Below are 16,283 nucleotides of genomic sequence, written 5' to 3' on the forward strand. Positions count from 1 at the left end.
TCTTCGGATGATTCTTTACCTTCGACTTGTTTTGGGGAGTTCTCCAAATAGTTGATTTCTTTGCACGAAATATTTCAAAAAGCTTTCTTCGGTAGTTGATGTAAACAAAAGGCAGACATGTGCACAGACGAGGACGTCACGTTATCGGGACGAACGAATCGGCAGGCGTGTTTTATAATCGCTCTCCATTATAATGAAAGTTACCGTGACTTTGCGAGGCGTTAGAAACGGCTCGGCCCTCCAAGTTAACGCCTCTTTGCAACGAATGCTCTCGGGATGATATTGGGGCGGTAATCTACTTTCAGTTTGTGTGCAATACGGCATGGTTCATGTAACAGAAATGGCAGTTGCTGGGGTCTAACAATGGCAGTTGCTGGGGTCTAACAATGGCAGTTGCTGGGGTCTAACAATGGCAGTTGCTGGGGTCTAACAATGACAGTTGCTGGGGTCTAACAATGGCAGTTGCTGGGCCATGGGGTCTAACAATGGCAGTTGCTGGGGTCTAACAATGGCAGTTGCTGGGGTCTAACAATGGCAGTTGCTGGCGTCTAACAATGACAGTTGCTGGGGTCTAACAATGGCAGTTGCTGGGCCATGGGGTCTAACAATGGCAGTTGCTGGGGTCTAACAATGACAGTTGCTGGGGTCTAACAATGACAGTTGCTGGGGTCTAACAATGACAGTTGCTGGGGTCTAACAATGTCAGTTGCTGGGGTCTAACAATGGCTGTTGCTGGGGTCTAACAATGGCAGTTGCTGGGGTCTAACAATGACAGTTGCTGGGGTCTAACAATGGCAGTTGCTGGGGTCTAACAATGGCAGTTGCTGGGGTCTAACAATGACAGTTGCTGGGGTCTAACAATGACAGTTGCTGGGGTCTAACAATGACAGTTGCTGGGGTCTAACAATGGCAGTTGCTGGGGTCTAACAATGGCAGTTGCTGGGGTCTAACAATGGCAGTTGCTGGGGTCTAACAATGGGCAAATTCACACGCTAATCAAGCCAAAGGAACCCAAACACGAACGGGTAGGGTTACAAAAGGCAATTTTATTGCATAAATATAATATTTAGATAAATTCAAGTATGAACCATAAATGTAGACAAATTCTTTTGTGTACATTTGCAAAAAATCTAAAAAATGACACAATTGTAGCTAAATCCCTGCCGCACATTCCCTTACGATCACATATGTTCAACAAGTAGGAGAAAGAGGTCAAAACTGATTACACACAACTTCGATTCAACATTTAGTAAACCTGTGTGTTGACATTAAGATATCGATTTTGTTACATATTTGCGGACGCTGTTCTCGTAATATTATTTTTGTCAGCACAGCCTTTATTCTAATCTGAAGTATGTATTTTATTAGAGTGAAGTCAAAGCTAATTATAATCACGATGTTTGGTTGGTTATCATTGTTTGTCGTCATTATAGCCATAATGAGATGTATTGACATCTAGATTATGAACTCTCCTCGAGTCCTTGTAGCCGACCCCAACTTCGAACCCTTTCTTCCACTGCCTACATGACTCTGAGCTCCGTCAGTTGATGTCTCAGTATGACTCGTAACTCCGTCAGTTGATTTCTCAGTATGACTATTAACTCTGTGAGGTTGCTGTCTCAGTATGACTCTTACCTCCGTCATTTGATGTCTCAGTATTACTCTGAACTCCGTCAGTTTCTGTCTTAGTATGACTCTTAACTCCATCAGTTGGTGTCTCAGTCTGACTCTTAACTCCGTCAGTTGCTGTCTCAGTATGATTCTGAACTCCGTCAGTTGCTGTCTCAGTATAACTCTTAACTCCGTCAGTTGCTGTCGTAGTATGACTCCTAACTTTGTCAGTAGCTGTGTCAGTATGACTCTCAACTCCGCGTGTTTCAATATTGGTGGTTGAACCAGAATCGTTCCCGCAAACGCTCTTGTAAAACCTCGTGCAGACTCTGGGATTGGCCTTGAGGAAGATCACCCGGGCTATCATATGCTGGCGCGCGATGTAGTTGGTACGGTAAGAAGAGAACTTGCAGGCGATGGTGGTAACGGGCAGAGCGATGACGAGGACTCCACTCAGAGCGCACATTGCTCCGACAAGCATCCCGGATGTAGTGACAGGGAAATAGTCGCCGTAACCCACCGTCGTCATGGTAATGACGGCGTACCACATGCCGTACAGAATGGAGTCGAAGGTAAAGCCCTCTTCCAGCATCTCGACCACGTATATGGAAGCACCGAACATGGTTGCCATTGACATCAGGCTCATGGCCATCAGTGCGAGATCCTTTAGGCTGGCGCGTGAGCATAGTATCAAAATCTGAACAGAAAGAATGTTTTTTCTTTTATATAATGAACTTCATCTGAGAAAAAAGTTTTTACTCACTTTGATTTTAGCCCCCTAAAAGTGTGAAATTGGTTTTGATTAAGAACAGACCAAAGCAGGATAGACCAGCTCACAAACCCACTCTACTGACAAACCCAACAGGCAAGCTTGCACCCAATCAGAACAGAACGGTAACAAGAAAGATGGCAGCACAAAATACACAAACCAAAGGACAGACAGAGATACAGGGAAGGTAGGAAAATCGCCATCATCTCCACTCCCCACCTTCATGGCCTCGAAGTCCTTAGCTAGGTTGAAGATCCTCAGCACCCTCAGGATGGAGAGGCAGAATAAGACGGTCAGGGCATTTTTCTCCAGGACAGTGTACTCCTCCCGTTTCTCCACCACCAACTTTTCCACCGTCAAGACCACCACTTGCTGCAAGAGCAGGAACAGGTCAAACCAGCTCTGGGGCATACTGAAGAAATAGGCCTTTCCTGGACAGGTCACAATGCGCAACAGATACTCCACAATAAAGAAGGTGAAGAATACGCTCTCGAAGCCTTGGATCCATGCAACTGGTTCGCTTGCGAAGAACTTTTGCTTCAGGTCGAGGTCGACGGTGAAAGCCTCGACTGTGAGGTTGCGTTTGCTGGCTCTGGTGATCAACCATGGCCTGTAGACTCTGAATGCCATGGAGGAGGCTATTGCGTAGACCAACACGGACATCATGACCACCACGAAGTATAAGACGCACCAGATCTAAGATGGAAACCAAGCGTTCAAGCATGCAGGTTTAAGGCTTACGATCAACATGGAAACCTAGTGGTCAAACATGCAGGTATAAGGCTTTCCGCCAATCTATTAATCGGTTAAATATCAAGTCAGCCTATCAATCAATCAATCAATCAATCAATCATTCAATCAATCAATCAAACAATCTGTTGATAACTGATCAAACGAGCAACTATAAATAATTTAACCAATTAATCCAACACACAATATAATATAAAAGATAATAATAACCAACCAAGCGCCTAACACACACACTCAATAAATAAGCTTACTAACTAGACAGCCAAAAAATCAATCTGTCAATCAGCTGGGAAAACAATCCAAAAACTCTATCAATTTATAAACATATAATTAAACGACCGACTAGGCATGCACACTTTTATTTGACATATATATGTCTATAGACAAAGGGACAGGCAGACAGACAGCCAAAGGCACACACTGGCAAGAGACACATGCAATCGCATTTACAAACAAGCCTTCTCATCTGAATAGTTAAGAGAGGCAAACACACTGACGCATGCCTATGAACATTTTGGTATAGACTTTTTTCTCTCGGCAGAATGGTGTTTTTACATGAGTCAACTTTTGAGCCTGAAATAGCTTCCTTGATTTGGGGATATTGTTCCTGGATTGTACGTTTGAACCCGTAATACAGTAACTAGAATTTTCAGGTTTGAAACAACTCTTGTTAGTCTGAAAGATGAAAACGTTGTTTGAGTTTGTCATTGACACCCCACGTTCGTTACTAATTAAACTTACCCTGGAAGCTCTGGAAAGGTTGGGTCTCTCCATGATCAACCAGAATTTGTTCAATATTGAAAGCCTCGCCATGGCAGCCTCACTTTCGTAGGGATGATGCAAAAACTCGTCGATCTCTTGTATTATTATCTCGTCCCCTTTATGAGTGTCAAAGTTCTTGTAACAACAATGATGTATCAGTTCCATTGGGATCTGCCAGAAGTTCAATTCCTGTTCCACTGTATGCCCACACAGGTTCTTGGGAATGTGGAGCTCTCCTTTGCGGTATAAATCCAAAACGCTGTTCATAACTTCAGGGTTTCTGTCAAAGAAGAGTTCCCCTTTCTGCTCTTTGTCGCCCGAAATCTCTTTGGCGAGTCGGCCGAGTCTCGTGGTGGGCAGAGCGCACAGTGTGTGTGTGGTGGTCATGAAGATCTGACCACCAACATTGAGGGTCAGTCGTTTGGAGGTATCCATGGTGTTCTCGCTATTTTCTGTGGTAGTCTGGGCCAGCCCCGGCTGAGTACGACCAAACCTGAGTATCGACACTCCGGAGAAGGTACGACTATTAGTGCAGTGGAGGAACCTGTAAAATAAACCAGCTAAACTTAGACAAATACTACATCATTAATTTTGTTGTTTTGCGTTCATTGGCTAAGTTACTGACATAGACAAGATATATTAAGTAAGTACGGTACATGTCCAGCCCTTTGCAAATAAGTCAGACCAGTGACGGGCGCAGTGGCGTGGTGGTAAGACGTCGGCCTCCAAATCGGGAGGTCGTGATTTCGAATCCCGGTCGCTGCCGCCTGGTGGGTTAAGAGTGGAGATTTTTCCGATCTCCCAGGTCAACTTATGTGCAGACCTGTTAGTGACTTAACCCCCTTCGTGTGTACACGCAAGCACGAGACCAAGTGCGCACGTGTACACTACATTTGGTGTGCACGTTAAAGATCCCACGATCGACAAAACGGTCTTTCCTGGCAAAATTGTATAGGCATAGATAAAAATGTCCATCAAATACCCGTGTGACTTGGAATAAAGGCCGTGAAAGGTGAATGCTCGCCCTAATAGGCTTGACGTTTGCTGGTCGATGTGAATGCGTGATATATTGTGTAAAAAATTCCATCTCACACGGCATTAATAGGTAACATGCGCCTTGAGTCGCCTTGTGTGGTGAGATATGTGCGCGATATAAATTCTCGTAAATAAAAATAAATAAAATGTCCTGTAATCCATGTCGGAGTTCGGTGGGTTATGGAAACACGAAAATACCCAGCATGCCTACTCAACGAAAGCGGAGTGAAGCTGACTGTGCTCTCAGAGTATAGTGTGGGGAACACAACTGGGCAAACGAGTTCACACGTAACCAGACAATGAGCGCTTTTGCTGCTAGCCCTGCTTACCTCCCCTGGCGCGAGCGCTAGAGGACACGGGTGAAAAATCGCTTCTTTGCGATGTGTAAATCGGTACTTTTCTATTTTATTCTGCAGCTTAGGTAACTGCGCATAGTCTTCATTGTTTTTTAAATTTGTGGTGTCGAGGTATGTCCGAATCATATGCTACCCATCTTTTACACATGGCGCAGTTACCTAAGCTGCAGAAATTAAATAGAAAAGTACCGATTTACACATCGCAAAGAAGCGATTTTTCACCCGTGTCCTCTAGCGCTCGCGCCAGGGAGGTAAGACGCTTCTCTCCCTTGGGCCAAGGGAGGTGACCAATGCTAGCAGCAAAACCGCTCATTCTGGAACGCTGAAGAAGAAGAAGAAATCAGACCAGCCAGAAGTTGTCCAAACAGTACCATTAAGCATCTCGCTGCAGAAATATTCGTTTAGAAATATTTTCCCCGAGTACGCAGTAGGAGGGTCCAGCAGACTTTAATTGTGTGTCTGTGTATCTGTCTGTCTGTCTGTCTGTCTCGACTTAACAGCTTATTGCTGGGAAACTACTGGGCGCAGTTCGTTCAAAAGTTGATACACTAACTTGATAATAGGTCCGATTGATCGTATTAAAACTTCATAATGTTACCTGGGACCTAAATGCCCCAAAAAACACAAAAGTTCTTGACGGTTGGACGAATTCAATCGGAGCGACAGCCAGCCATTGAGCTGATATAACAGCCAAACGCGTGCGTCATGAAAAGCATGCGCATTGCATGCGAGATGCGAGCAAGCCAGCCAGCGGGTGGGGATTAATTTGGTCTAGGCAAAGAAACTACAGTGCAGGTTTGGTCTCGGTGAGACTGAAAGAGAGACAGAGAGCACGAGAGAGAGCGACAGGGACACTGTGTCAGTGATTCAAGGTGGTGGCTTGGTGGCCAAATACTCCGTCACGGCGGAGGGCTGACCGTGCACCCAAAAGCGGACTCAACCAAATGGGTATTTTTTGAAAGCTTGGGGCCTGCCGAACATAAAAATCGATGTTAACAAGAAATATTCAAGGACGCACTTTCTCTTTTCAGTCAAAATTCAACTATACCCTGAAGATTGATGCACGAGCATTTCAGACGCTTGCCTCTGAAAAAAGAAGTTCTCAGCCAAATTACGAAATCAAACTGGTACGTTTTACATATAAATGTGTTAGTTGGTATCTTTTGATTATCACAAAACAATTTGCGACTGCTTTGGCCGAGGATGCTGGTGACAGTATCATTATTATGAACCCTACCCTAAATCCAGGAAAGACGTCGTCCAAAATGTAGGTAAGTTTTGATTAAAAATAAATTCACACAAGACTAGTATTGTTGTTTGGCTTCAATGGATATATTTTCGTCAAGTATGATGTCTTTACATAATATCTGTAAAATATGAATGGATTTGAACCATATACTATGTCACTATGACCTTCCAATCTTCCTAACCCCCAGCCCAGTAAAGCGTGCGAGACGTTTCCTGAACAAGTGTCGCTTTGTGGTGCGAGTTCAGTGTGACATGATTAGTTTCCAGAACCCCATTTCTGACTTTCGAAGTTTATCTACATACATTTAGCAATGCACGAGCAAAATATGACAACTTAATGGTGCCTTTTGGTTTAATGCTATGGTAAAAAAATCCTAGTGATAGTGTTTATAGCTTGAAACAAAACATAACAGAGGGGAGTAGTCTTCCTCAATCTGGTTCAGAGCATAATGTATTTCTATTTTCAGAGGTAGCATTATTTCTGATAAGAGCTAGAGCCAATATAATGATGCTGAATATTTGAAAAATGAACTTTGTGACTCATCTGAGTAGCAGAAGAGCCTTCGTGATCGTCAGCGTGAGGCTGGCTGTCTTCAAGGCAATTCCTAGATGAACAACTTAACACTGCGTTCGATTATTCGCCCGTTTCTTAAGCTAGAGCTTTGAAACTTTACACGCGTCTAGGGCTACATGAACGCTTTACAATACATACAATATAGTTGACTCTCGCGTTATTTAAAGGTCACAACAAGGTCATTACCAGGCAAAAACGAGGGAAAACCGACGGAAAGTACCATTTTCTGCAACTGTTTGTTAGAAAAAGCTTTCAAATTCAATTATTTTGGGGGGATTAACGCATCTCTAGACATGACAATCATCCGATTATCAGACATCAATTGTGGAGGTCACGACAAGGTCATTACCAGGCAAAAACGAGGGAAAACCGAGGGAAAATACCATTTTCTGCATCTTGTGTGAAAGTAAAAGCTTTCAAACTCCATCTTCTTCTGGTATTGGCGCATCTCTAGGCATGACAATCATCTGATTAACAGTCCTCAATTTTCAAGGTCACAACCAGGTCATTACCAGATAGAACCGAGAGAAAACCGAGAAAAAATACCATTTTCTATAACTTTTTTGTAAGTAAGAGCTTATAAACTCCATCTTCTTCTGGGATTGGCGCTGATTTCTATGACCCTGAAGTCCGAGGAAAGTTTTCTTGGCCCATGCCTAGTTTGAAGGTCATGACAAGGTCAAGTTTACACGTGATTTGTGTTCGGCTATTTTCTAAGCTAAAGCTGTTGAGGCAGATTCATGACATCTTCCTTCGCCCACAGGGGCTCTAAGGGGGTGGGCGGGGCTGGATGTAATAGGGGTAGAAGAAAAGGGGAGAGAGAAGAAAAAGTCAATGTTAAGGTGTTCATCTACCAATAGCCTTGCGGTCTGCAAGCCTGACTCTGAGGATCACACCGGCTGTCCTGGCACTCAGACGAGTCATAAAGTTGATATATTTTCCGTCGTTTTACCCAGTAATGACCTTGTTGTGTGACCTTTAAATATTACGAGAGTCAACAATATTTGTTTCATGTCTTATAATGCCCTAGACGTGTGTAAAATCCCATCCTTGTCATGACCTTCAAACATTGCATGGGTCAAGAAAACTTTCCAAAGACGTCAGGGTCATTGAAATCAGCGCTAATCCTAGAAGAAGATGGAGTTTATAAGCTCTTACTTACAAAAAAGTTGCAGAAAAAGGTATTTTCCCTCGGTTTTCCATCGGTTTTTATCTGGTAATGACCTTGTTGTGACCTTGAAAATTGAGGACTGTTAATCAGATGATTGTCATGTCTAGAGATGCGCCAATACCAGAAGAAGATGGAGTTTGAAAGCATTTACTTACACACAAGTTGCAGAAAATGGTATTTTCCCTCGGTTTTCCCCGGTAATGACCTTGTCGTGACCTCCACAATTCATGACTGTTAATCAGATGATTGTCATGTCTAGAGATGCGCTAATCCCAGGAAACAATTGAATTTGAAAGTTCATTCTTACAAACAGTTGCAGAAAATGGTACTTTCCCTCGGTTTTTCTTCGGTTTTACCTGGTGATGACCTTGTTGTGTGATCTTTAAATATTACGAGAGTCAACAATATTTGCGTTATGTCTCATAAATCCCAAGACGTGTGTAAAGTTGTAATTAAGCTTTAGCTTCGAAAATAGCTGACGTCCAGAAAATATTTTATTTGACCGTAAAAGATATTCCCAAATAGAAAACGTGTAAATTTGACCTTATCATGACCTTCAAAGTAGGCATGGGTCAAGAAAACTTTCCTCGGACTTCAGGGTCATTGAAATCAGCGCTAATCCCAGAAGAAGATGGAGTTTATAAGCTCTTACTCACAAAAACGTTATAGAAAATGGTATTTTCCCTCGGTTTTCTCTCGGTTCTATCTGGTAATGACCTTGTTGTGACCTTGAAAATTGAGGACTGTTAATCAGATGATTGTCATGCCTAAAGATGCGCCAATACCAGAAGACGATGGAGTTTGAAAGCTTTTACTTACACACAAGTTGCAGAAAATGGTATTTTCCCTCGGGTTTCCCTCGTTTTTACCCGGTAATGACCTTGTCGTGACCTCCACAATTGATGTCTGATAATCGGATGATTGTCATGTCTAGAGATGCGTTAATCCCAGGAAACAATTGAATTTGAAATGTTTTTCTTGCAAACAGTTGCAGAAAATGTACTTTCCGTCGGTTTTCCCTCGTTTTTGCCTGTTAATGACCTTGTTGTGACCTTTAAATAACGCGAGAGTCAACTATATTTTACGTAATGTAAAGCGTACATGTAGCCCTAGACGCGTGTAAAGTTTCAAAGCTCTAGCTTAAGAAACGGGCGAATAATCGAACGCAGTGTGAAGTTGTTCATCTAGGAATTGCCTTGAAGACAGCCAGCCTTACGCTGACGATCACGAAGGCTCTCTTGCTACTCAGATGAGTCACAAAGTTCATTTTTCAAATATTCAGCATCATTATATTGGCTCTAGCTCTTATCAGAAATAATGCTACCTCTGAAAATAGAAATACATTATGCTCTGAACCAGATTGAGGAAGACTATTCCCATCTGTTATGTTTTGTTTCAAGCTGTAAACACTATCACTAGCAATTTTACCATAGCATTAAACCAAAAGGCACCATTAAGTTGTCATATTTTGCTCGTGCATTGCTAAATGTATGTAGATAAACTTCGAAAGTCAGAAATGGGGTTCTGGAAACTAATCATGTCACACTGAACTCGCACCACAAAGCGACATTTTTTCAGGAAACGTCTCGCACGCTTTACTGGGCTGGGGGTTAGGAAGATTGGAAGGTCATAATGACATAGTATATGGTTCAAATCCATTCATATTATACAGATATTATGTAAAGACATCATACTTGACGAAAATATATCCATTGAAGCCAAACAACAATACTAGTCTTGTGTGAATTTATTTTTAATCAAAACTTACCTACATTTTGGACGACGTCTTTCCTGGATTTAGGGTAGGGTTCATAATAATGATACTGTCACCAGCATCCTCGGCCAAAGCAGTCGCAAATTGTTTTGTGATAATCAAAAGATACCAACTAACACATTTATATGTAAAACGTACCAGTTTGAGTTCGTAATTTGGCTGAGAACTTCTTTTTTCTGAGGCAAGCGTCTGAAATGCTCGTGCATCAATCTTCAGGGTATAGTTGAATTTTGACTGAGAAGAGAAAGTGCGCCCTTGAATATTTCTTGTTAACATCGATTTTTATGTTTGGCAGGTCCCAAGCTTTCAAAAAATACCCATTTGGTAGAGTCCGCTTTTGGGTGCACGGTCAGCCCTCCGCCGTGACGGAGTAAAAGGGATCCGGGTTCGATTCCCGGCATGGGCGGTCTATTTTTTTTTATTTTTTTTTTAATTCTTGATAACAATTGTTTATTATGAACGTTTTAATGTTTTATTTTACTCAAATAATTTTTTTAATTGTGTAAAATAATTTTTTTTTTTTAAATCCACGTGCACAAGACAAAAACTTTCATACTGGGGGAGCGAGCCAGTCTGAAGAGTACTCGGGTCCAGCGCCAGCGTTTTTTTTTTATAAAAGAAATGCATTAAACAGAAAGAGTGCCAAATAACTTCTCAGTTGTAAAACGTAAGGACGGCGAGTCGTATGAGCATTCCGTTTTCTTGTTAACGACCAGCCCTAATCCGATTTGAGAGAGAGAAAGTCAAGTCAAGTCAATATTTATTTACAACAAAACCTAGGGTTACATGATATCTAAAAAAACCAAAAAAACAAAATTGCAATAAACACGACAAAAAAGGTATGTAATAATAAGACACAACACTTCAAAGAAACGGGGCGGAACAACAATAACATGTGTACCATGAGTCGAATAGCATGGTTCATAGTCTGATTGTTTGGCAACAGTTTTTTTTTCTCGATATCTTTCCACAAAAGCACAGTTGGGAAAAGTTCAACAAAGCGTGTAGTGTAGAGATCTGGGTCAGCGAAGAAAAGTCAGTGTCCAGAAAGAGAGAGAGAGAGAGAGACACACAGATATATATATATGAGACATGCAGCCTGTGCTGCGACTTCTGTCTTGTGTGTGGCGCAGCAGCACCGCCCTGATATGGCCCTTCGTGGTCGGCTGGGCGTTAAGCAAACAAACAAACAAAAAACACTAATGGGTGGAATAAAAAACGTTTTGTTTTGAGCCATTTTTTTCCCACAAAATGTTGTTATTTGTTCTAAAGAGACATCAGTATCAAGGGACTGATTCTGCGTGAGACAGGCTTTCAGTTTCTCTGCAAGCGAAATAAAGTGTTGACTGAAATTGTTTTGAGTAATTTGAGATGGAAAACTGGTCGATAAATGCACTTTGAAATGAGGCTTCGTTAAGATCAAAGAAAAGGCAGACTCATCAAAATGTTTAAAACTTCTTTATGCGACAGCTGTATGTCCTTTATGCCGTGATTATGGCAATCTCAGAGAAATCTAGTGAGAAAAACAAAACTGAATAATAATCGCTAAAAGTGTAGAGTACTTATTTAAACAGTGGTCTTATCATCAGTATAAATGTGACCCATAATGTTGGTGAATTATTCGTTTCTCCGGTTTTAGCCAACTGGTCAAGACCAAAACAGAGCAGTGGTTGAGCTCCAAGGTGTCTTGGGCCTCTGTGAATTAATGTTAAAACAAGAAGGGCAAAGCCCATACGACTCACATGCTTTACACATTTTTCCTACCAAAATACATGTGACCTTGACCCAAGGTCAAGGTCATCCAAGGTCATGCAACACAAAGCTGTTAATTCAAGACATAGGAAGTACAATGGTGCTTATTGGCTCTTTCTACCATGAGATATGGTCACTTTTAGTGGTTCACTACCTTATTTTGGTCACATTTCATAAGGGTCAAAGTGACCTTGACCTTGATCATATGTGACCAAATGTGTCTCATGATGAAAGCATAACATGTGCCCCTCATAATTTTTAAGTTTGAAACAGTTATCTTCCATAGTTCAGGGTCAAGGTCACTTCAAAATATGTATACAATCCAACTTTGAAGAGCTCCTGTGACCTTGACCTTGAAGCAAGGTAAACCAAACTGGTATCAAAAGATGGGGCTTACTTTGCCCTATATATCATATATAGGTGAGGTATTCAATCTCAAAAACTTCAGAGAAAATGGGAAAAATGTGAAAAATAGCTGTTTTTTAGGCAACATTTATGGCCCCTGCGACCTTGACCCTGAAGCAAGGTCAAGATGCTATGTATGTTTTTTGGGGCCTTGTCATCATACACCATCTTGCCAAATTTGGTACTGATAGACTGAATAGTGTCCAAGAAATATCCAACGTTAAAGTTTTCCGGACGGACGGACGTCCGGACGGACGGACGGACGGACGGACGTCCGGACGGACGGACGGACGGACGACTCGGGTGAGTACATAGACTCACTTTTGCTTCGCATGTGAGTCAATCACCAAGCAATATAACATTCTCATCACGACTTTACGCTATATTTATCATTAAAACTAAATAACCCATCCAACTTGTTGTTTTAGCAGATTTGCAATATACATGACATATTAGCAAGGGTGAGGATTTACCTTTTTTTAACTCCTCCCACAAACATTCCACATTTTCATCATCAAGTTGAGTCCTTTGTTTCATCATGCTAGCAACAGACAGATGAAGATACAGAGCAATACCTTGTAGGTCTATTCGTGTACGATCACGCCATAAAACATGGTAATTTGGAATGTCAATCAGGCTGTCCGACACACGCGAATCTGAACGCGTTTCACTAACACCAAAACGATGTACGAACTGTGGTTGTCTGTAAAAAACAACACCAACACAGACATCAGACACTTTGTTGACTAAATGGTAAATATTCAAGTGCCCGAGTGCAAAGTTAACCACACACAATAGACGATTTTCAAAAATAACAGATGATAAATTAGAGCTTCTTAATTTTTTCCCCTTGAATGTACAATCCCATTTCGAACATGCCACAAAAAGGTATGGGTCTAAGAATATCAGCTGTCTGGAGGAGTAGGAGCCCTGCAGAGAGGTTTTCGACAACATCCGGAGCATGCTTCACTTCTCCGACGGGCTTACAACCAACTCCGATGTGCTTTCCATGCAGCGTGCACAATGTGATAGCCTTTTCTTTTGAAAATCGGAGTTCAACATTTGTTGAAGAAAGGATCGCTGGCACGTATCCAATGATTATATTTTCGAAAGACAAGAGCAGCAAACGCTTACACACGAATCGCCTTCGCTCCCCCCTGCCCCTCGCTCCCCCTTCCCCTCGCTACCCCTGCCCCTCGCTCAACCACCTTTCCATGGATAGAAGACGCCCGACTTTTTAAGACCCCCAAACCCCGATAAGACAATTTCAAGACCCTGTTTTCTAAGATATTCTCTGTAATATAACCTCTGTAAGTTTACCCCCATTTTGCGACCTGTTTTGCTCAGGGTTTTGCAGGTCTTAGAAGAAGGATTCCACTACTTATGACCCCCCCCCCCCCCCCCCCCCCCCCCCGCGATGGACGACAGACGTCATGAAATCTATGACGCTGTGATGATAGTACTGTTCTCGCTCCTCGGTCGGACACTAACAACGATGGTGTCTTGCATCTTAGGACATGAAGTGAATATGCCCTAGACTATCTGAATTGCTGATATCCTTTTCCCCACTTTTAAGATGTTGCACTTGTCTTCTGTCCGTCCAGAAGCAGTTCTGTTGGTAACTTATGCAAGGCAGACCTCATCCGTTTATTAAAACGGTTAATGCATCTTAAGACTAATGTCACAGGCCGCTCAGTCTTCAGATGTGTTTAATCTTATCTTGTAAATGTGCTCCGCACACCTTTTCTTGCCAACAACATTGACCCACTGACCTTTATATATTACTCATTTATTTTAACAGGAACTGAGGAAGGTTTGTATACTAATATTTATGGATCTTTTAGTAAGCTGAGACTCAGATGTTTCAAATGGTATACAATACGATGCCAGTTCTACCCTCTGCGTGCCATGAACATGTCTCAAACAACCTTGATTTTAGTCATAATGACGTAAATCAGTACACAGAAACGCGTCAGTATCCATATATATGCTGATATATTTTGGTCGAATTTGTACCCCCGTGTCTGGCCTTAAGTTATAATAAATCGAACATGACCCCCTGTGACCCCAAAACTTGACAAGGGTCACTCAATCTTAGGTTAAGTCGAGCAATTATCAAACCCTAGAAGTGTTCAAGATTTGAAAGCTCTATCTTCAAAAACATCGGAGATAACCTCAACGTTAAGGTTTTATGAAACGAGCATGACCCCGCTGTGACCCCAACATTTCACGAGGGTCAGCCAAAATGGGATCACTTCGTGCGATCATCAAACCTTAAGAGTGTGCACATTTTCAGAGATCTAGCTTGAAAAACATCTGAGATAACCTCAATCAACGTCAAGGTGTTGTCTACGGCCGGCCGGCCGTCCATATAGACGGACACATACAATTCCTAATACTCACCAATTACTCAGGTGAGTCTAAAATAGTATCATATCTAGCGCACGCAGTCGCCGCGTCACTGACAGTGTTGCCCGTCCCGATCGCAAGATAGAGCCGATCGGAAGCGAGGAACACGCTCTGGATGTTGTGAAAACCCTGTCTGCGTTACAGGGGCTAGGTCCTACTCCTCCTGAGAACGACGAACATCCTGAGTTAGAAATCCGGTAAACGTCTATTGAAGATCGCGTTGCAGTCACCGGTTTCAAACCCTCGAGGAAACAAGGTCCGTGTCACAGCAATACAGGTGAACGTCCGCAAAGAAAGTTTACAACAGTCAGTGTCTGTAGCTCAGCGGATAGGCTCACATTAGTGATCTCAGTGTTCTGATGAAACACATGAGTACGTTTAACACCGCATACAAAACTTCGACAAAGTTCTGAAGATCGCAAAACGAATAATGCGGGAAGGGAGCAGTTACAGTGCACCTGCACTCTCCTCCTCTCTCTCCCACTCTTTTTATAACACACAAATGTGCGCACCCACTAACACATACCCACACACACGCACACGCACACCCACACACACTAACACTACGAGAGAGAGAGAGAGAGAGAGAGAGAGAGAGAGAGAGAGAGAGAGAGAGAGAGAGAGAGAGAGAGAGAGAGAGAGAGAGAAACACACACACGCTTGCACGTACGTACGTACACACACACACGGTCACACACACACACGCACACACACACACACACACACGCACACGCAGAAATAGAAGGAAACATAGAGAGGGAAACAAGGAGAGAGATGCTGGTAGAGAGAATGAGAGAGAGAGGGTGACAGAAAGACATCGAGAGAGAGAGAGAGAGAGAGAGAGAGAGAGAGAGAGAGAGAGAGAGAGAGAGAGAGAGAGAGAGAGAGAGAGAGAGAGGTAGAGTAAACGAGACAGAGAAAGAGACACTGAGAGATAGGGAGACAGAGAGGGTGCGTGTATGAGAGAGAGAGAGAGAGAGAGAGAGAGAGAGAGAGAGAGTGTGAGAGAGAGAGAGAGAGAGAGAGAGAGAGAGAGAGAGAGAGAGAGAGAGAGAGAGAGAGAGAGAGGGACAGATAGACAGTCACATATATATAGAGAAAGAGAGACAGAGAGAGAGAGAAAGTGATTTTCAGGGACTCAAGGCTAACAGACGACACAGGAACGCCTTTGCAGTTCTAAGCCTTGTGAAATGAACGCGTACTTGTAACATTAATTAACACCAATTAGAATCAAACAAGAAGAGGTTAAACACCTTCTTACCTTGAAGACTTTGTTCCAGTTTATTCGATCTTGACAGAGATCTGTAGACAGTATCTCTGATCAGATATCTGTATAGATCTCTGCTCTGATCTTGACAAACTTGTCTTCTTTTTGTTCATAAACGGAACACATAAAGACGTCACTGACGAAAATACGTCACTGACGAAAATACGTCACTGAAATTGGCGACGCAGTTCCCCAAACAAAATTTTAATGAGAAAGCCGAGACTAATAATGGCGGCCACAGGTCGAATGGACTGGTACATAGTCTGGAAGGTAAGAAGATGTTTAAGCTCACACACTGTTCATTTCACAAGGCTTAGAAATGCAAAGGCGTTCTTGTGTCGTCTGTCAGCCCCGAGTCCCTCTAAATCACTTTCAAAATGATGCCGGTGTAGGATCCGGT

At 42.6% G+C, this 16,283-nt stretch overlaps 1 protein-coding gene across 1 annotated transcript; it reads right to left on the minus strand.

Annotated features, from left to right (window-relative positions):
- Positions 1-1,026: 1,026 nt before the first annotated feature.
- Positions 1,027-16,009, minus strand: LOC138946099 (potassium voltage-gated channel protein Shaw-like). Its single transcript, XM_070317607.1, has 4 exons — positions 15,878-16,009; positions 3,872-4,436; positions 2,600-3,076; positions 1,027-2,308 (listed from the first exon to the last, which is right to left on the minus strand). Exons 2-4 carry the CDS (start codon positions 4,325-4,327, stop codon positions 1,598-1,600), a joined length of 1,644 nt encoding a protein of 547 aa, XP_070173708.1. The 5' UTR covers positions 4,328-4,436; positions 15,878-16,009; the 3' UTR covers positions 1,027-1,597.
- Between the last annotated feature and the right edge of the window lie 274 nt (positions 16,010-16,283).

The sequence above is a fragment of the Littorina saxatilis genome, linkage group LG13 (genome assembly GCF_037325665.1).
Source record: "Littorina saxatilis isolate snail1 linkage group LG13, US_GU_Lsax_2.0, whole genome shotgun sequence".
In the NCBI taxonomy this organism is placed as follows: domain Eukaryota; kingdom Metazoa; phylum Mollusca; class Gastropoda; order Littorinimorpha; family Littorinidae; genus Littorina; species Littorina saxatilis.